The 19,415-nt window shown below is 53.6% G+C and overlaps 1 protein-coding gene and 1 long non-coding RNA gene across 2 annotated transcripts in view; one reads left to right on the top strand and one right to left on the bottom strand.

The window, feature by feature from the left end:
* The window catches only part of ASB10 (ankyrin repeat and SOCS box containing 10), an 8,021-nt gene extending 292 nt beyond the window's left edge, over window positions 1–7,729 (top strand). The window contains exons 2-6 of the mRNA XM_027705826.1: window positions 63–228; window positions 3,913–4,180; window positions 4,703–5,207; window positions 6,473–6,586; window positions 6,826–7,729. Coding sequence (XP_027561627.1) covers window positions 63–228; window positions 3,913–4,180; window positions 4,703–5,207; window positions 6,473–6,586; window positions 6,826–7,011 — 1,239 coding nt within the window. The 3' untranslated portion in view covers window positions 7,012–7,729. The remainder of the gene's footprint in view (window positions 1–62; window positions 229–3,912; window positions 4,181–4,702; window positions 5,208–6,472; window positions 6,587–6,825) is intronic.
* Window positions 7,730–15,914: 8,185 nt separating this feature from the next.
* LOC113978693 lies at window positions 15,915–17,894 on the bottom strand. The gene is made up of 3 exons (XR_003537634.1): window positions 17,696–17,894; window positions 17,422–17,568; window positions 15,915–15,996 (listed from the first exon to the last, which is right to left on the bottom strand). It is a non-coding gene; the product is annotated as an uncharacterized LOC113978693 (long non-coding RNA).
* Between the last annotated feature and the right edge of the window lie 1,521 nt (window positions 17,895–19,415).

Genomic DNA, 19,415 nt, shown 5'->3' with positions numbered 1-19,415 from the left:
AGCACAGCCCGAGCCCCCGTGGCCAGGGCTGCCAGCACAGCCCGAGCCCCCGTGGCCAGGGACAGCACAGCCGCCTGGAGCCACTGCAGTGCCGGGATCTGCTGGTCCAGAACGCGCTCTTCACTGGAGACCTGGTCACGGTGCAGAAGTACTTCACCAGGAGCGCAGCCATCAATCTCGTCATTGAGACCAGGGGGGATGTGCTGCGCTGGACTAGCAGGAAACGTGGTGGGTGTGTGGGGCTGGGACACGGGGAACAGAGAGTGCCCAGGATGTGGCCCAGAGAAAGGGCATGGGCTCCTCAGAAAAGTGTTGAGAGGAATCCCTGGTGCTGGAAGAGGTGTTTGGGAAGAATGGCTTTTGGATGAGGAAGGAGGATTCCAGGGCTGTAGAACAAATGGTAGCAGGCTTGTTGAAGGTGACCAGTGACAGATCTATGAGGAAATGGTGAGAATAGAGCCCTTGGAAGGGCTGCCAGTGGGGCACATCATCAGGATTGTCTGGATAGAGACTGCTGGGATAGATGGTAAATGTGTCAGATGGAGAGTGCCTGAGTGAGAAGGGATCAGATGGCTGTTCTGTTCCATAAGATGGATTTACCAAGGGGAGCAGAAATCCAGCCCGGCAGAAAGATGGTGGAAGCAAGCTTGTCCTGAGTGACAGAAGGTAGGACCTGATCATCCTTGGTGTTTCCTCCCATCTGTACACCTCACTGTTCCTTGCCCAGGCACATCTTGTGGCTACCACGCGTGCTTCCACATTCTCTGGTCCCTTTTACTTCCCTCCTCATTGATGTCATCCATGAGTTTCTCAGCAAGCAGGGCAGCTGATGTGTTCAAGGGAGAGGTGCACTGAGCAGCCTGGACATTCCCCTGTCCTTCCTGCTGTCTGTTAGTGACGTGGTACAGGCAGACTCCCAGAATTTAGGAGTGTCAGGTGTGGAGGGGTCATAACTGTCTTGCACCAGAGAAAACGGAACAGATGATGTAAAACAATCTTGCACAGAAATTGTGAAAAATCCAACCAAATTCATCAAGCACAGAACGAAAATGTGCTACCAAATTTATCAGCTAAGGATGTAGAACAAAAACCAAAATAAACCTTTGTGTTACCTGAGGCTTGGCTCTGTGTGTCACTGGTCTGTAGGACAGATTCTTAAAACTGACCCAGCCAATGACCTTAACATTGGGTTCTAGTGACCTGGTCTTTCCCAAGTCACCCCTGTTGATATTTTAAGAAGCCCAGAGGAAGTGTAAACTGTCCAGTGTCACTGATGTTAACTGGCACAGCTTTCTGCCTCCCTGGTGGGTGACTGGGAACCTCAAGCTTTTCTGGGATGTCTGCTTCTATCTTTGGAGAAATATAGGGTTCCATCAGGTGAGAACATCTGCCAGATGCTTCCCTTTTTTTTCCCTTTCACAGGCAGCATTTTAGTTAGTGAGGGTGAAGTCTGCTGAGATAGAATGAGCTGGAGACTGTCAGTATAGAACTTGCTCATTTATTTTCATTACTGAGAAGGGTAAAGTTCCCTGTCTTACACTCTGCTCTGGTCCCCTGGTAATTTTTGCTTGGTGGTCTATTGGGGTCACTTAACTTGTGTTTAGCTGCATGATCTAAGTAGTTCTATGACACAAAATTAAACTGAACACTTAGTAGCCTTCCATGCAGTTTGATGTGTTCTCTAGAACCCACTTTGTGAACAAAACACACAGTGAGTTAGCAATGCACATTGCTCAGGGGGCAGGGTGGGTGTGTGCAGCCAAGTGGGGCCAGAGGGAAACTCCATCTCAGGTGACATGTCAGCAGTGAGCAACCTTGAGTGGGGAGAGTGTCCGAGGATGGAAAGGGAGCACTGAAGTCTTGCAGGGCTCTCTGCAAAGCTGGATATCAAGGAAAGGAAGAAAGGAGTCTAAAGGATAATTACCTTCAATATTTCCGATCCCTGTGACTATTTCTACCTCTCCTTTGGCTTTGATTATGAAGAGCTGTCCTGTGGCTTGTTTAAAAACCTGACTAGTGCCAAGAGCTCCGGTGGAACTGGGAAGGGGGTGTGCAGTGCTGGAGATGTGCATGGAGCAGAGGACTGATGGGGTTGTGCTGTTGTGGTCTGGGCAGCACTGGATGACAGCAGGCTGGTTGAGCATGAGACAACTTCCCTCTCTGCTGTCTTAGTGATGCCCTGTCCCCATTTCTACCCTTCAGGTCCCCCTGCCCTGCTTGGGGCTTTCCCTTCACAGTGGGGCACTGCAGAGGTACTGCTGTGTGAGCAGAGAGCCTTTATCAGCCTCTTGGCCTGTGTTTGGTCACAAGGTTTCCCAGAATAGAGCAGCTGAGACCTGAGCTGTGCCCAACCCGTGCCAAAGAGGGGTGTGACGTGTCCCCCCTCCCTGCAGAGCACCCTGGGCAGGCAGGCAGCCCCTCGGCCAGAACACAGGGTGCTGGTGGGGCTGTGCCCACAGGCTCAGAGCCTGGCTGGGGTGCACCAGCAGGTCCTGCCCTGGTCTCTGAGAAGGGTCAGGGTGCTTGTCATGGGCAGCATCCCAGGCAGAGGAGATGAGAGCCGGGAGCCCATCCGCACGCAGCAGGTAGCTGGCCCTGCCCAGCTGTACTGGGAGGCCCTGTTGACTGGGGATCAGGAGATTGTGGCTGAGGTCCTCAGCAACCCTCAGAACAACCTGAGCCCCAGTGCTGTGTTTGACACCAGTGACCTGGAAGAGTGGAAGAACTACCGGTTCAACCCCCGTGGGCTGAGTATGTGGGGGCAGTGGGGCATGAGCTATGGGATGTTGCTGTTGTTGGAACTGTGTGTCACAGGAGCTGCTTGGGTTATGGAGGAGTGCAAAGGGAGGTGAGAGCATGGGGATGGGGTCAGGTTCTCCTGTGCACCTTGTGAAAGCGTGCGTGTGTGTCTGGAAGCATGGGGTGCACCCAGGAGACCTGGCCCCTCTCACAGGAGTTGTGCAAGGGCTTGGGAACTGCTGGGGTTCCCCACGGGGCAAAGGGGAGTCAATCTCTGTGACCAGCCCTGCAGCCAAGCTCTGTGTGCCTGTGCTCTGTGTGTGTGCTGGGCTGCTGGGTCCTGTTGTTGTTGTGCTGGACAAAGGATGGTCACAGCCCTGTGTTAGGTCCTCCAGATGGTTGAGCTTAAACCTGGACCTGGGAAACACGGTTGACCACATGCTGCTTCTGTAAGAAAGAGCTGAGAGGATGCAGTGCTGAACATGCTGTGCAGTCTGGGCCGTGTCCTCCAGCCCAGCCTGGGTGGGCAGCCAGAAGTCTGGGTTAAGGAGCCCTTTTCCTGTAGCATCTGCAGGCTGTTTTCCAGCTCAGTGATGGTTCCAGTTGGGTCAGCATCTTTGAGAGCTGATGCATTTCAGCCCCTTGCTCTCCCGGGTCCTAGATGTCCATCTCTGCTGAATCTTGCTGTCTGCACCCTCATCAGGGCTCAGCTGAATCTTCTGTGTGCGTGGTAGCTGGCTCTGACACCTCTGTTTTACTGCCTGGTTCCTTGTGTTTGTGATCCTCATGCATGGTGCTCATCCCAGTCACCTCACTGCCTTCAACACCAGCAGTGCCCCAGGCCCTTCTTCCACCGTGCTTCTGACAACAGCAACCCCATGTGCCCACCTGGGCTGCAGGTGAGGAGCACACGGCCTGGGAACAGCCTCTGCCCTGGGCTCCTGCTCCCTGCAGCTCCATGTCAGCAGGACTGTGCGGCCTGAGAGCCTTCCACAGATCTCTGCCTTTGGCTGGCCACTGCACACACAGGGGCCTTGCAGGGAAGGGACTTGCAGTCCCTTGAGGAGAAACCCAAGTCTCTCAGGGGGGACACACATCAGGTACCCTGTGGGAAAGGGCAGGTCTTTGTGTACTGTGGCTGGATGTGGCTCCCTGACCTCTCTTTCCTTGCAGGACTGTGGTCTCTGAGCTACGAGCAGGAGCTCACCACACCCCTGCACATCACGGCCAGCCGGGGCTACACCGACTGCCTGCGGCTCCTGCTGCTCCGGGGCGCTGCCGTCGACTTTGCCCCGGGGGGCAAGACAGCCCTGCACGAGGCTTGTGCAGCCGCCAGCACCGACTGCGTGTGCCTGCTGCTGGGCTCCGGAGCCGACCCCGAGGCTGTCTCTGAGGATGGCTACAGGCCCCTGCACCTCTGCAAGAGCCCAGACTCCATCGAGTGAGTTCTGCCCCGGGGGCACAGCTGCCCCCCTCCCCCTCGAGTCTCATCCCATGTAGGAGGGGCCCCTCCTCATCCCTGCTGGTGGGTGCAGCTGAATGGGACGGGCCTGGTGCCTGTTCCTGGGCCAGGATCACCTCTGAGGTCATACAGGTGGCTGCAAGCTCAAGTCCTCAGCTGACACAGCTGAGCCAGGTGCTGCTCTCTGGCCGTGCACCGGCACCGAGAGCCGATGGTCACATTGTGTGACTCGGGGCATTCCCATGCAGATCCAGTGGGCAGGTGAGCAGGTGCCAAGTGGGACAACACTTTAAGACTTCTGTGCAGGAGTTAGCTTGGCTTAGGCAACAGTATCTCTGCTCACCAGTCATCATGGCTTAAAACTACTACTCCAGGGCATGAGGAGCGGGGATTTTCGCTCTTGGGACAAGTGAAAGCTGTGGGATGGTACAAATGTGGGGGCTGGGAGGTAGGATGGGAGATGGAGATGAGTAGGTCACCAAGTCACCTCGGCCCACACAGGTGTGTCCGGCAGCTGCTGCAGCACGGTGCCAGTGCCAACAGTCGGACAGAGGAGGAGGATGACACAGCCCTGCACGTGGCAGCACGGCACGGCCTGGCAGAGCACGTCCAGCTGCTTCTGCACCACGGGGCAGAGCTGGAGGCAAAGAACGAGGAGGGACAAACACCACTGAACGCTGCCTGTGCTCAGCAGCACGAGCCCCAGGACATGGACCGCTACTACCGGGTGTGCCAGCTGCTGGTGGAGAGCGGTGCCAGCATCAACGCTGCCGACCGGGACAGGCAGCACCCGCTCCACCTGGCCTGCAAGAACGCTAACGCCCAAATCACAGAGCTGCTGCTGGCCCGGGGGGCAAACGTCAATGTCATGAACTACGGAGGCAACACAGCCCTGCACAATATCCTGCAAGTGGCTGCTTACAAACGGCAGCATCGCCCGGAGCTCGTGGTGCGAGCCCTGCTCAACCACGGCGCCGTCCGCATCTGGCCCGGCTCCCTCCTCAAGGTGCGGAGAGGGGTGGGAGGGGAAGGCTGTGGCCGTCAGGGCCCCGGTGTGAGCGAGGGTCACAGCAGGGTTCGTTCCATCGCAGCCTGCTCACTGTCCTGCTCACTCTGCCCAGGGACTGGGGAGAGGGAACTGTCAGTTCTGGTATGGGAATCCCTGATGACTTCTCCTGTAGGACTCTCCTGCTTCTGTCTGCTCAACTGTGTGGACAGTACTCACCCAGTTTCCATAATCACTTGCTCTGGAAAGGGTTGGCCCTTTTCCTCTGGAGGTGTTTCCTCTCAGGGGCACACCCTCCAGCTCCTGCTGTCTCTGGGAGACACCAGCAGATAAAGGGTTAATTTCCTGTCTTAATTCCTGAGCAGTGCAATAATTACCCAGCCCGGAGATCAGCAGATTGCTCTCCCCTTTGGGAAAATACAGGAAAATCAACAATTAACACTAATTAATCTCCTATTAACGCCAGATAATGAGGATCACTGGTACAGCCAGAATAGACTCTGACAGCTACTGCTGGCCAGGGCCGTGGGGAGTGGGAGCCCAGAGCCGGGGGATCTGTCTCTGTGCGACTGCGCCTGGGTGGGCTGTGCTCAAAGGCTGCTCTGCTATGAGGTACAGAGAGTCAGTGTGTCACCTGTACCCACGTGGACATGGGACACACCAGAGACACATTGTACAAGTAAGTGTGATGTCTTCTGCGGCTCTGTGCAGCCTCTGGCATGGGCACAACACTGCTTAGGACACGGGGACGGGATGTCTCTGCAGCCCCGTGCCAAGCAGGCACAATCCTGTATTCCTGAGACCCAAGTGCAGCCCTCAACAGAGGCACAGAGTACCATGGTCGGGCTGCTCATAACACAGGTGTCAGTCCCTGACTCAGAATGGCTCATGCTTCAACCAAAACATGAGGAAAGGAGCCCGGTGTACAGCAGAGCACTGGTGCTTACAAGCTAATTGCAGCAGTGAGGCCAATCGAGATCATCATCCTAGTCGTGTGCACTGATCTCTGTGTCTGAGGAGAGGCTGAGGGGACCCAGTTGTGCTGAAAGCAGCTGTGCTGTGCATGTTGGGTGATGGCTCAGTCACCCTCTTCACAGGAGAGACGCTCTGGAGCTTCGCGCCCGCTTTGCTGTCCTGGGTTGGCACGAGGGAAGGGTGCGAGTTCCCCAGATTTACCACACCTGGGTTTGAGCAGCATTCTAGGAGGTGACAGTGGGGCCTGCAGGACCTTGCCTGATGGTGTTCCCCTGCTCTCTCCCTGGCAGGTGCTGCGGTACTGCCACAGCTGCCCCCGTGTCATCGAGGCCCTGGTGAACAGCTACACCCGCGTGCGCGTCTCCGAGGACTGGGTGGCAGCAGTGCCGGTGGAGGTCGTACAGGTGAGGGAACAAGAGCCTGCTGTTGGCTGGAGAACACATGTCCAGGATCTGGAGGTGGGGGCTGGTGCGGGTGGGCAGGGCTGAGGCTGGGCAGCAAATTGCAGGACACGGGGATGGTGCTGTTGGGGACAGGGAGGATGCACAGGAGTGACTAAGGCAAATGGGTGTCTGGTTCTACCTCTGCTACCAGGATGATATCTTCAGCTTTTTCTGTCTGTGATCCTCTCTTCCCTCTGTAGAAATACCCACTTTTCTACCAGTCTCTCTTCTCCCTGGAGCACAGACCTCGCTCCTTGCAGCACCTGGCTCGCTGCACCCTCAGGACCCTCCTGGAGGGACGACTGCTTCTGGTCCTGTCCCAGCTGCACCTGCCAAGTGCCCTGCACCAGTTCCTGCTGCTCGGCTTTGAGGATGTTCTCTACTAAGGGCCGTGGTTCCAGTCCTGCTGTGCTTTTCTGCGAAGATGTTCCACCCCCACTGATGCAGTCGGTGCCTTCCCAGCCATCCCCTTCCCCTCACCCCCTCCTGCCAGGCCACATCAGCCCTCTGTGCCAAGCCTGTCACTGTGTCCCAGTCAGTCTTGTGCTCTGCCTCATGCACCTGGTTTGGAGCATTCTGTTTGTCCATACTACTCAGGACAGACTCCAGAATAAGAAAATGAAGATATGGGGATTAAGGCATTTTGTGGGACTAGGAGCAAGTACACTGCATGGATCATAGGCTTAGTTGCAGGATATAACTCTCCCTATCCCAAATCTAAAAACTCTAACCTTTACCAGGCAGCTCTGGTGCCTTGGGCAGTTGTTGGGATCCTGTCTTTAGTCAAGTTGTTTACAATCTGTACCCAAAGGTACGGTTGTACCTACCTGGGTACAACTTCTGTTTTGCCTTGAAGACTGTCCTGAGAGCTCACGCATGTGCTGTGCCATGGGTGGTGTCATGTGCACTTTTGGACCTGTGAACCTGCTTGTCAGAGGGAAATGTGTGGTGGGTGTGGAGCTGCGGGTCCCAAACAACCCCTTTTCGTGGAGGTACATTGTCTCAGTTACCTGGTTTAGCAGCTTGGGTCAGGACAGCAGTGCTTGTGCAGCACTGAGGACCCCACTGCAGGGTGAGGAGGAACATTCCCTGAGAACTCTGGATCAGGTCCAGTGGTCTTGTTCCCAAAGTCTAATCAGCACTTTAGAGAGTTCATTTTTAGCCAGATGATGTCTGTGGCTGGACAAGGAGTAGGAACAGGAGGGCCTGTTCCTTTTGGTGGCAGCAGAGTCTGGGATTGCCTTCGCCTGACCCTGTGTCCCAGTCTGAAGGCAGTGCAGAGCAGCACATGTGGCAGGTGTACTGTCCTTCTCTCCAGCACTGTCCCTATGCCTGTGATCAGTAAAGCATGCTCAGGCACTAAAATAATATCACCTTAAGGAGAGGGAAGGGTTGAATTTAATGGTTTGCTTTATTTTGTAGTTGTTAACTTGCAGCTGTTAAGCTTACAGGCATTCCTTGGGTCTGGCTGGCTGCTTTTGCCAGTTCTGAGGCTGCTCTGTGCTGGGTGGTGAGGACAGCTCCAGTGGGAAGAGGAGAACCCACAGGGTTTGGTTTCTGCACTCACAAGGGCACAGGGAGCTCCTGCACGAGCAGGCTGGGCAGCTCCTGGCACATCCCAGTCCTCCTTGGATGAAGGTGTTACGGCCCAGACGGGCAGTGAAGGACCCGTGTGAGGCTGCAGGTGCATTTCCAGGGCTCTTCTCAGAGCCACCAGGATTGCAGGCAGGGTGTCCCAGTGTGCATGGCAGGGCTGGGAGAGGGACAAGCCATCCCTGGGCACAATCTTCATAGACTGAATTTTGTCTGTGTTCCCACTGAAACTGAAAGGGTGTGAGCTCATTGTGTGTAAAGGTACCACGGGATAACTTCAAGGAATGTGAGGCTGGTAGGAAAAGGGGAGAACCTTTTACAGAGGGACCAGGATTACTGGGGGGAAAAAACCAAACCAATTCCAATCAACCCACCAGAAAAGCTTTAGCACTTTTTTCAAGCTGAAACAAGCAGAAAGGTTTGAGCTAAGCACAAATGCTCCAAGTTTAACTCAGTTATGCTAATTTATTAGCAATTGATTTTCAAAAACATTTACAAGAAGAGACTTAAAAAGGTTTAATGGCCCAGAGCACATTCTGGCAATTTAACAGGCTCTGCTATTTTCTCAGGTGTCAGAATGGGAAATTCCTGATGCAGCACTGGGTGTACTTGCTTGGACAGTTTTGCCAGGGAAGTGTAACCATCCTGAGTGGGAAGGTTGTGGCCTCCACTGGGGACAGCGAGCGTGAGGCATTGTTAGCACAGGGGCATGTGGTTCTGGTGTGTTTTTACCAGCTGCCACAGGCACAGGCAGCTGCTGGATTTGCTGGGAATGTGTCTTAGACACAGGCTACTGCTCCTGCTTCAGCATCCAGCTGGGTTTGCCATGGCAAGAGGCACCCTCAGGACTGCTGGAAAGGTGCTAAGTCCATTGCTGCATTCTCAGTGCAACCATCTGAGTGGTGTGCTCAGGGGTAAAAAGTCATCCCAATCCTAGACAGAAGTTTCCATCCAGCCCAGCTGCAGTCCCTGGATCCTGCTCTGACCCTCCCTGTGGAGCCAAAGCACTGCCCATCCCTGGAACCCTCTTCTGGGAGATCAACAGAATCAGCACCTCCCTGCAGCTTCCCAACCTCGAGCCCCTGCTTGACTCTCACTTGATCTTTCCTGTTCCTCAGGAAAGAGCGTGGCACAGGCCACAACAGGGGCAGACTAGTAAACCATAGTGGTATTTACAGAAGGACAACAAGTAGAGAAAAGCTCTTCCCCAGCATGTCCATCCCTACCCTACACTTGTAATCTACATTGTAGTTACTTTTGAGTCAAAAAGGCAGCTTTGTATTTATTGGTTGGTGAGAGATTTGTCTTTTTCTGCCATAAATTTGAACAGTCACTTTTTGGACCTGTGTATGTTTGAGCATTCTGATGTCCTTGTGGCAAGGAGAGCTGAATTGCACAGTGTGTTGATCACCTCCTTTTATTTATCTTTCTGCTGTTACCATTGTGTTTCATTTGATGCCCTTTAACTCTTGTTTTCTGAGAATATATGGGTAGCTATCGCCTGTTCCTCTTCATCATATTATTCAGAACTATACAGATCCCTGCCCCTTCCCTCCTTGCTCGGGCTGGAATTCTATTCAGCCGTGCTGTTCCTGTGTGGAAGCTGTCACCCAGCCCCTACTACACCCACAGGCTTTCCCTGGGCTGTTCCTGGTCCCAGTGCATCCTTTGGAGGTGCAGGGAGGACAGCTGTGCACAGCACTCTGTAAAAGGGGGTTTTGCTGTGATTGTGTAAGGGTTGTTCTGTTGTGGATGTGAGATCCACACGAATGCTCAGGAACTTTGGATTTGTATTTGACATCACTTGACCATTTGCACAGCCCCGGAGGAGGCCTGGGCAGCGCTGCCTGAATTCAGTGTTGTCTGTGCTCAGGTGGCACATGTCACAACCTTTAATGTTTTTCAGACTCATTACTATCTGGGATGCTGTCCTTGATTTAAAGTGAAGCCCCATTCTTCTTTCCTGTACGTTGCACCTTATACTTGGAGGCACAAATCAGCCTGTTCATGTACCTGGTGTTTCCAGCAACCAAGATCAGGTTGTCTTGAGTAAGTGCCACATATTACTTTTACCATCCCAACAATTCATTTTTATCCACTCCAGTAATTTTGTCAGCAACTGTTCTTTATTTCTCACTGATTGCTAACAACTTGTAACATTGATATGCAAAGAGAATAGAGTAGAAATACACCTGTCAAATGGTTGTGCAGGATAAGTCTTCTCAGTCACCCAGTTCTTTTGGATCTCTTAGTGCTGAGCCCACTGCCTGCAGCACACAGCTAAGTTTTCACATTAGAATGTCCTGCAGAACTAAGTCAAATGACTTACAGGAATCTAAGCATACCCCGTCTCTCATTAGCTGTATCAAACTTATAGACTTAAAAAAAGTTACATAAAATCATTTGAAAGTACCTTTTTTGAATTAGGTTAAAGTGGGTTCTAGCTTTTGATAATTTACCCAGGACATCCTTTGGTTGCTTGTCTGTGATTGGCTAAAGATGTATGTTGAACTAACTGGTCTGTAGTTTCCTGGATATCCATGTGAACACTTAAATACTGACAAGACGTCGGATTTTTTTCCCCCCAGTAATCTTAAGTTCCCCAGAGTGCCATGATTTGTTATAAAGAAAAAAATAAACGGTTTAGTGAATTCATTAGCCAGTTACATCCAAGAGTATTTAAGCTCTTCTCCTGCACATTACAAAAATTGTTACCTACACAGTTTAGCATCTTCCTTAATTACTGATGGAATAGAAAGTATTTCATTACCACTGTAAACTATGAATATTACACATTGTTGTTTCAAATGCAGAGCAGAAATATCCACTGAGTTCTTGGGTTTTGTTATGCAGAATGGGTGTGGCACAGTCACCTGGGGCCGGGGCCCAGCACCTGCAGGTCTCTGCCCTCTCTGCTGCTGGGGCATCCTGGTTTGGGGTTGGGGTGTCAGAAAGTTTGAGCAGTCGGAGAGGTTCAGAGGAGCACCGTGGGTGGGTGATGGGCTGCAGTGACTCCTGGCAGCAGGAGCTGCACAGGGGTTGGGGTTGGGCACACCATGGTTGCTCCTTGGAGTCCTGTGAGCAAGTGTGGGCTCCTGTTCTCCAGTGCCAGCTTCACAGGGTGAGAGGGGCTGGGATCCCACTCCCATGGAGAACTGAGGGACCCTCCATCACCTCCTGCCACCTGCTGCTGGACCCTGCTGTGTCTTGCCAAACCTCCCTGCAGCGTCCATTCAGCACTGCCAGGCTTTCCGATGGCACTTGGAGGTAAAATTAGACCCAGTGGCTGGAAATTGGAGCTGGGCAAACACAGAAATTAGAATTAGAAATGAAACACATTTTTAATAGCAAGTGCAATTAATCTTCTAGTTAATTGCATCTTAGAACAGCTTGTCATGGTGGATGTAGATTTCTCATCTCTAGTTTTTTTAAAAATCACTGTAGGCTTTGCCCTAGCCCAGAGCAGGGTTCATCCTGCACGGTGGTCAGCCCAGTCCCAAAGAGATCAGACTGATTAATTACAGATCTATGAACCACAGTCTTGTCACTCCTCTGCACTGTGCTGTCACTGCTGGGACTGTGTTTAGCCCAGGATAATGAGCCCCAGTTTCCCCTCCCAACGCTGCTCACTCCTCATTGATACCTCTGACTTCCCCTTAGTTTCCTTCATTTTGGCCCCACTGGTTTGTACTGGTTCTGTCAGCTTTGAGCTCTGAATCTGCTGCCTGCACTGCTTCCTGAGAAAGACATTCTGGAATAAATGGTGATGCTGCATTTATAATGTTACTTAAATATTTGCTCTTACTCCATTTCTCTCACAAGCTTTAGCTTTGAGATCTCAGCTGCTGGGCAGTGCTGATGGTGTTTCACCCTGTGGGATGGGCGGTGGTTGGGGGTTCCAAAGCACCTCAGGGCTGGATGTGACACTCAAAGGCAAACTCTGTTCTCTCCCCAGCCCCTCAGGGGCTGCCCCACAACCCTGGCTGGGATCCCCCGTGGGGAGGCACCGGGTGCCCTGGCTCAGGGCAGTAGGAACCTCAGTGTTCATGGCAGGCTGGGACCCCTGACAGCAGCACTGCCCCTCTGCTCAGCCCTGTGCACAGCTCTGCTGGGCTCACGCTGGGGGCTTGCTTGGCCCAGCAGCAGCTCTCCCAGTGCCGAGGGCTTCTGGTCCTTCCCCCTTGGGAACGTGACTCCAAATGCTTCCTCCACTTCTGCTTCCATCCAGAGGTGCTGCAGCAGATGCTGATGGTGCTGAGGTGAGCATGGGGACATGCTCTGCAGGTGAACCCCGGGGAGCAGATCCCTTTTGCACAAAGGTGCCCTCTGGGTTGTCCATCCCTGCCCCCCGCAGCCGCTTGCCATGAGTGAGTGGTTCAGGTCACTTCAGGAATCACCAGCAAAGGTGTCAGCAAAAGCAACTTTAATGTAAATCAGCAAAAGCAGGTTTGATATAACTTTGCAGTGGGAGCAGAGGACATCAAAAATGGTCAGAAGACAAGGAAATGCCCAACAAAAAGTGCCTCAAGGACCTGGAGCTGGAGAAACTTGAGTGGTGACAAAATAGCAATCTCTAAATACAGAAAAATTACCCAAGCACCTCTCCTACGAGGAAAGGCTGAAGGAGCTGGAACTCTTCAGCCTGGAGAAGAGAAAGCTCCGGGGGATCTCATCAGTGAGGATAAGTGCCTGAAGGGAGGGCACAAAGACAATAGAGCCAGGTTGTTTCCAGTGGTGCCGGTGACTGGACCACATTCCCAGCTGAAGACAGCATTATTCATGTGCCAGCCTGTATTGTGGATGGTGCTGCATAACCCCTTTTGCTCTGAGTCCTGCATCCCGCACTCTGAAAATATCAGGTTTGCTCATAGGCTCTTCAGTTCTGTCAGAGCTGAGACATGTCCATACAGTGACCTGCGGATGATGGATGCCTTCTGAACGAAAGGATCCAGAGCACTCTGCTCAGATAATTACCGGGGCAGAGCAGTGCACTGGGAGAGAGCTGCTTCCAGGCTAAACGTGCAAGAGGTACCAAGGTCCCAGTCCGGTGCCTTGGCAGCCCCATGAATTATCTGAAGAGTTTGGCCAATATCGCTTTCCCAGAGCAGGATCCAAACCCAGGACTGAGGGAGGGCTTGGCTCTCCTAAGCAGAATAATCCTTAAAGAGATATGTCAAAGGATCCTACCTTGTCCAGGACTACAGGAACAAAAATTTCTCCTCTGAGACCTTGTCAACAGCAAACCCCTCCACCTGGGACTGCTCTTGCTGCTGCTAATGAAGATCCTGGGTTCTTACTGCTCCAGCTATGGCTCTGCCAGGTCTGCTTCTGAGATATGTTCCCCAGGTGTGAGTGCAGGTTTCCATAGCCACTGCAGATGACTGTGACAGGTTTTGCTGTGGGAAGCTGAAGATGGAAGCACATGGGGCAGCTCTGCAGTCAGGGGAAGCCTGTGGGACCATGTTTGCTAGGCCAGCTGGGGCCTCCTGGGTGCTCCTCGCCCGTGAGCTCTTGCCCACCCCAGGCTGTGTGTGGCTGCAGGGTCTGATGGACCATGTCATGGGCACATCCAATAGCAGAGGCTGTGCCTGGCAGGAGCCCAGCTTCAGTCAAACAGCATCATGGCCATAGCCAGACTAATCTCTAGATTTCCCATACTTTGGGTAAATAATTTTGCAACGTTACGCTTGCTTTTAATATGTTTAGCAGCTATATTGCAGGAATGCCTCGAGGCTGTGACTAGATTTAGTCCTGTTGTGCTAGATTCCATGCAGAGATCGTAAGTGGAGCAGGTAGAGGCATAAAGTTAAGGCTGCATAGCAGTTTCCATTAGGAAGACCTGCTTTCATTTGCCAGTCAGTCATTACACTTTAACTGTAGCAGTTGTGGTTGCCATGCTCTGTGTCTGTCTCAGAACTTTTCCCATTACAGATACAGCAAAAATTAATTGGCCTCTACCTGGCCAACAGCCGGTGCACCAGGAATACACTCTCGACTCCTCACCTCGGAGAGGAGAGCTGGCCCAGACGGTTCTTTTTCTGCCCAGTAGCCTAGGATCAACTTTTCCCAAATTACCAGCCTCTGAGGATCCCCCTTTTGTGTTCCAAGCAAGGACACTTTTAGAGGCTGATGGTTTTCTCCTCAGAAGCCTCTGCCTATGCTGAGCAGATTGCAGTTAGGGCAGATCCACTGTGCTGGCCAGGCAGGTCAGGCACTGTCTTCAGCACAGACACTGTGTCCCAAGTGTCAAGTGTTGGGCAGGACACTTTCCAGTCTTGCCTACTGACTCCAGGAAAACAGGCAAATGGACTCGTCCATGACCATGTGTCTGCAGCAAGGAACAGCAAAGAGGAGGAGGAAAAAGCTTCAGCAGTTGTAATGCAGAAACCAGAGAAGAGGGATTGAAAGCAAAGGCAGACTGAGGACAGAGGCAGTGGCAGGACGGAGGATGAGATGGGCCAGGCTGGTCTGTGATTGCTGAAGGTGCTGCTGGCAGAGACTGGACTTGAATTTGGGTCCCAGCCTGGTGAGACTCAGAACCAGGCTGAGGCTGAAAAACACAAGTCATGACCCAGCAACCTCAAAACAGAAGGAGGGAGTAGGTGTGCCCCTGAGATTCTTTCTTAGCTTAATGTCTGATAATGTACCCAGTGAGGTCCTGAGAGGTCTCTGTCAACAGCTGAGAGTGCAATGAGACCAGAGGCTCTGGATCTCTTTCCCCTCCCATGATGTGGGGCGCACCACTCCTAGTTCCATTTCCATCTGAGGAACCATTTCCGGTGGCAGAGGTGGATGGGGAAGGGGTTACTCCAGCTCCAGGGGTTTCTTCGGGTCCTGGACGCATGGAGGGGAGAGCTGCTCCCCCCCCCCACGAGGTCCCAGGGCAGCCACAGACAGCACACGGGACCTGGAGAGGAGGCCAGAGAGAGCGTTTATTGTTGGGGTGGTTCCATATCTGGGGTTTGGAGGATTCACAGAGTGACCAATTACAGGGTCAGGGGCTCACAGGACACCCAATGGCAGGAAGGGGTTAACAGCCAATAGGAAGGGGTTAAAAGAGTCCAATGGGAAGAGTTCTTGATCTCTTCTCAGGGCATTCCTGCATGGGAGATGACAGTTGCCGTGGGGGGGCATTGGGAAGAAGAAAGCACGAGCCAGCAAAGGGACTACAAAAAGCCTTTTTGGAAACATGTTTAAACAGCAGTTTTCTCATATAATGCAGATTTGCTGCTACAAGAGGCTTTACAATTGCACACACAATTAATATTTCTGCTGTACCTGGCATGTTGGACAGTGTATATTAAGGCACATTAAGGGAGTGCACTGGCTCTTTGCAAGGGAGGGATGGAGCCTGATAAACCAGAAGTGAGGGACTTCCTGCAGGGAAGGTGTGTGGAGAGGGAGAGATGTCCAGGGAGCAAGCTGAGCAGTGGAGGTCTGAGCCTCAAGTGGAAGCTATGGAAACTGCATTTCACTAGACAGCAAGAAGCTATGGAAGATTAGACAGAAGTCACAGAAACTGGGAAAGCCTGTGGAGGTCCAAGGAGTAATAGAGTTATCATGTGCAACCTGGACCCTCACTCTGAGCTGGCTCACCCTGCAAGGATGGTGGGTGTGGGAGCCCTGTCCCATTCCATGTACACATTGGAATACAGCAGCACAATCTTTGCTCTATTTTGCAACTTTTTAATTTTTTCTGCAGTCCTTCAACCTTTCCTTATCTGAATCTTGGCTTCATGATTTGGCATATGAGTTTCTATCATTCTGTACTACAAAGTCTGATGAGACAAAGTAAACCAGAGTGGAGTAAGTTGTCGGACCCCGAGTACATTCGGCCCTCATGGGGGTTCAGCCCTCTGGGATCAGGGCTTACTCAAATGATGCATCTGTCTGTCATCAGATCTGCTCTGCTCACCTTCCTCAGGTCCTGTGGACTTCACCCTGTGGACTTCAAGCCCTTGCTGCCTGGCTTCCCACCCCTCTGGAAGCAGTCTTTCCTTGCTGCTCCCAGCATGGAACAGAGATTGAATGTTTGAAGGGAGACAGGGGCTGCAGGTAATGCAAGTGTATGATGAGGTAAGCAGAAGCTCAGTCTTGGAGACACAAGTAGGGACTTACTGGGTGCCAGATATTGATGTGTAGAAGTCAGTATGGAGCTTGTGCTCCAGGCTTCAGGCAGGACCTGCTGCCGTCGGCACAGGCCACCATCCTGCCTCGTGGGAGACACGTCACCCCAGCTTGTTCGGTTTCCCAGCAAGGTCACGGAGTAGAGCAGTTCCCTGTTGCTCTCAAATATCTTGCTAACCTATCTGAGGGTGTGAGGTGTGGGTTGAAGGTTATGTAGGAAAGATTCATTGAACAAATGATCAAATTTCCATTGCTCAGTCTGGATCTCTTTCCCCTCCCATGATGTGGGGCGCACCAGTCCTAGTTCCATTTCCAGCTGAGGAACCATTTCCAGTGGCAGAGGTGGATGGGGAAGGGGTTACTCCAGCTCCAGGGGTTTCTTCGGGTCCTGGATGCTGGAGGGGTTAGGTGCTCCCTCTCCCCCCACCACGAGGTCCCAGGGCAGCCACAGACAGCACACGGGACCTGGAGAGGAGGCCAGAGAGAGCATTTATTGATGGGGTGGTTCCATATCTAGGGTTTGGAGGATTCACAGAGTGACCAATTACAGGGTCAGGGGCTCACAGGACACCCAATGGCAGGAAGGGGTTAACAGCCAATAGGAAGGGGTTAAAAGAGTCCAATGGGAAGAGTTCTTGATCTCTTCTCAGGACATTCCTGAGACAGGGATAACAGTTGTCCTGGGGAGTCCTGGGAAGAAGAAGCAGTGACTTTGCAGAAACACAAAAAGCCATCTTGAAACATGTTTAAACAACATTAAAAACTCCTGTTTCTATAACATTTGAGCTGTTTTCTTCTTTTTCTTCACCAGTCCATCTTTGGCAGGACTTTTTCCATAAATCCATTGCCACAGCTCAGGAGTCAGGAAGCTGTTTGCATAGCCTGGATTTGGGCCTCTTTAGGCGCAGTCATGAGATCCAGTAACACATGGTTATTCTTTCCCTTTCTCCATGGTCTAGTGATAGCAGGGAATGGACCAAAACTGTGTGCATGAAGATGACTCCAACCCAAAGGTCCCTTTCCCACAAACATGCCAGGAGAGCTGGGCCAAGGACAGACAGAATATGGATGCTGACCTGCAGACCTGGAGGTCCTTGTATCATGTCCCTTGTATCACAACTGATCCCTGTGGTGGGATCCATCCAAATGCTCGTCACTGCCAACTTCCTTCCCAGCCTGGAATCTGGCCCTCATCCTGGACTGGGGACTGACTGGCTGATGACCTGCAAACACAGGCATCTCTCTCTCCCTTGGTGATCCAAGGGTGGGAGGTGTCTGCATCAGTGGTGACAGGGATCCAGTGGGCCTCAATTTTAGGATTCAGTATTTGAGTTTGGATGATTATTTTACCATTGACTTTTCCACACCTGTTTCTCTGGCTGGGGGCAGGGCAGTTCTCGCTGCAGAGGGATATTTCCTTGGGGCTGCAAGGATGTGCCACAGAGAAAGGCACAAAAGACATGAAAGAAAAAGGAGGCTCTGTGATGTCATAGCTGGGCCCCGGGGAGTCAGACTGTGCCTGTTTAGTGGAGGAAGGCTGAGTGCCTGGTGGACCCACTTTGCCTAACTTACATGCTCCACACAGGATCCAAGTGTCCAGCTCCATGGCTGGGCTTTCATGTCCCACACAAAACACGTGCTTCAAGGCTGCAGCAAAGTGGTGTTCCAGATCTCCTCAGGGACAGAGCAGAAGGTGATGGTTTAGAAATCCATGTGTTCATACAGATAGTAATGCCACCAGGGAGCCCGGGTAGCTAAGCAGCCAGAGGTACTGCATCCCTGGTCAAAGGGGGAGCACAGGCAGGAAAACACAGGGGGCCTGAAAAGAGGAATACCCCCAGGTGAGAGATGGAGGTCTGGCGTGTCACTGTGCCACTGAAAATACAGAGTGAGCACAGACACGACTTCAGCTGTGGCATTTCTCAGCGTCCAAGTGCTTTACATAGCAATCCCGACGCTCTTCTGAAGCAGGGCTTTAGTTTGCCTGATGCTCAGCATATTGCAGGCCCGGTGAGCAGCTCCCTGTAGACAGGAGCACAACCTAAATGTTGAGCTGGGGGGAGAAGTCCTCTGTTTTAGCGTGGAGACTCCCCACAAGGGGCAGGCGCTGTTCCCCGAACGCACAGAGCGTAGCGGAGCCGCAGAGCTCTCGCCGCAGCTCAGGAGCTTTCGGCTCACACGGGTCTCGCTTGCTCTGCAGACGGAGCGATGCACACCAGGGCCACCGGCCGCCCCCCGGGGGACGCGTGCGGCGCTCGGAGCGCGGGGGGTCGAGCCCCGGGCTCTGTGCTGCTCGGCGGGGGCCGGGGGAGCGCCGGGGCCGGGACATCCGCGCCCGTCCCCGCGCCGCCGGGGCTCCGCGCCGCATGCCCGCTCCTGCCCGCCGTGCCGAGCACCGGGACCACCCCGCGGGGCGCGGTGCCGGGGCCTCTGGGGAGCAACGAGGGGGGACGGGGGGGTCTTCTCTCGGATTTCAGCCCTCTCCGTTCCCACCATGGCCCGAGTGCGCCTGCGGGCGGTCCCGCGGTCTCCCCCGGCCCCGCGGCGCCCGAGCCCGCCGGTCTCACGGAGATCCCGCTCCGAGCCCACAGAGACTCCCGGGCCGGGAAAGGGGCAGTCCGGGCCCTGGCCGGGGCGGGCCCCGCGGGTCTGCGGGGCGGTCTGCTGGCACGGCACGGCACGGCACGGCCGCAGCGTGACGGGGCCGGTACCTGGCCGGGGCCAGTCCGTCGGGGCACTAGAGCCCGCCCGTCCGTCGCCGCCGTCCCCGGACCGCTCCCTTCGGGCTCGGCCGCCGAGAGCGCTGGCCCGGCCCGGGCCGATTGCGGGGCCGGCTCGCCCCGTCCGTGATCCCGGGGAGGGCCGTGCCGAGCGGCGCGGCCCCGTCCCGTCCCCACAAAAGCACCCTTGTGCTGGCCCCGTAATTGCTAATCATCAATCACCATTAATAACAGCTGATGAGGCGGGAGGGGGAGGCGCCTTCCCAGGGGCCGGCCGCGCCGGGGGAGCGGGGCGCTTTGCCCCGGCGGAGCGGGCGCTGAAGGAGGAACTCGACCGTGATGTGCGGAAG

This window comes from Neopelma chrysocephalum, unplaced genomic scaffold (genome assembly GCF_003984885.1).
Source record: "Neopelma chrysocephalum unplaced genomic scaffold, ASM398488v2 Primary Assembly neopelma1_357, whole genome shotgun sequence".
Classification (NCBI taxonomy): domain Eukaryota; kingdom Metazoa; phylum Chordata; class Aves; order Passeriformes; family Pipridae; genus Neopelma; species Neopelma chrysocephalum.
Note: the sequence above shows the minus strand (reverse complement) of the source record. Positions and strands in the feature narration are given on the sequence as shown.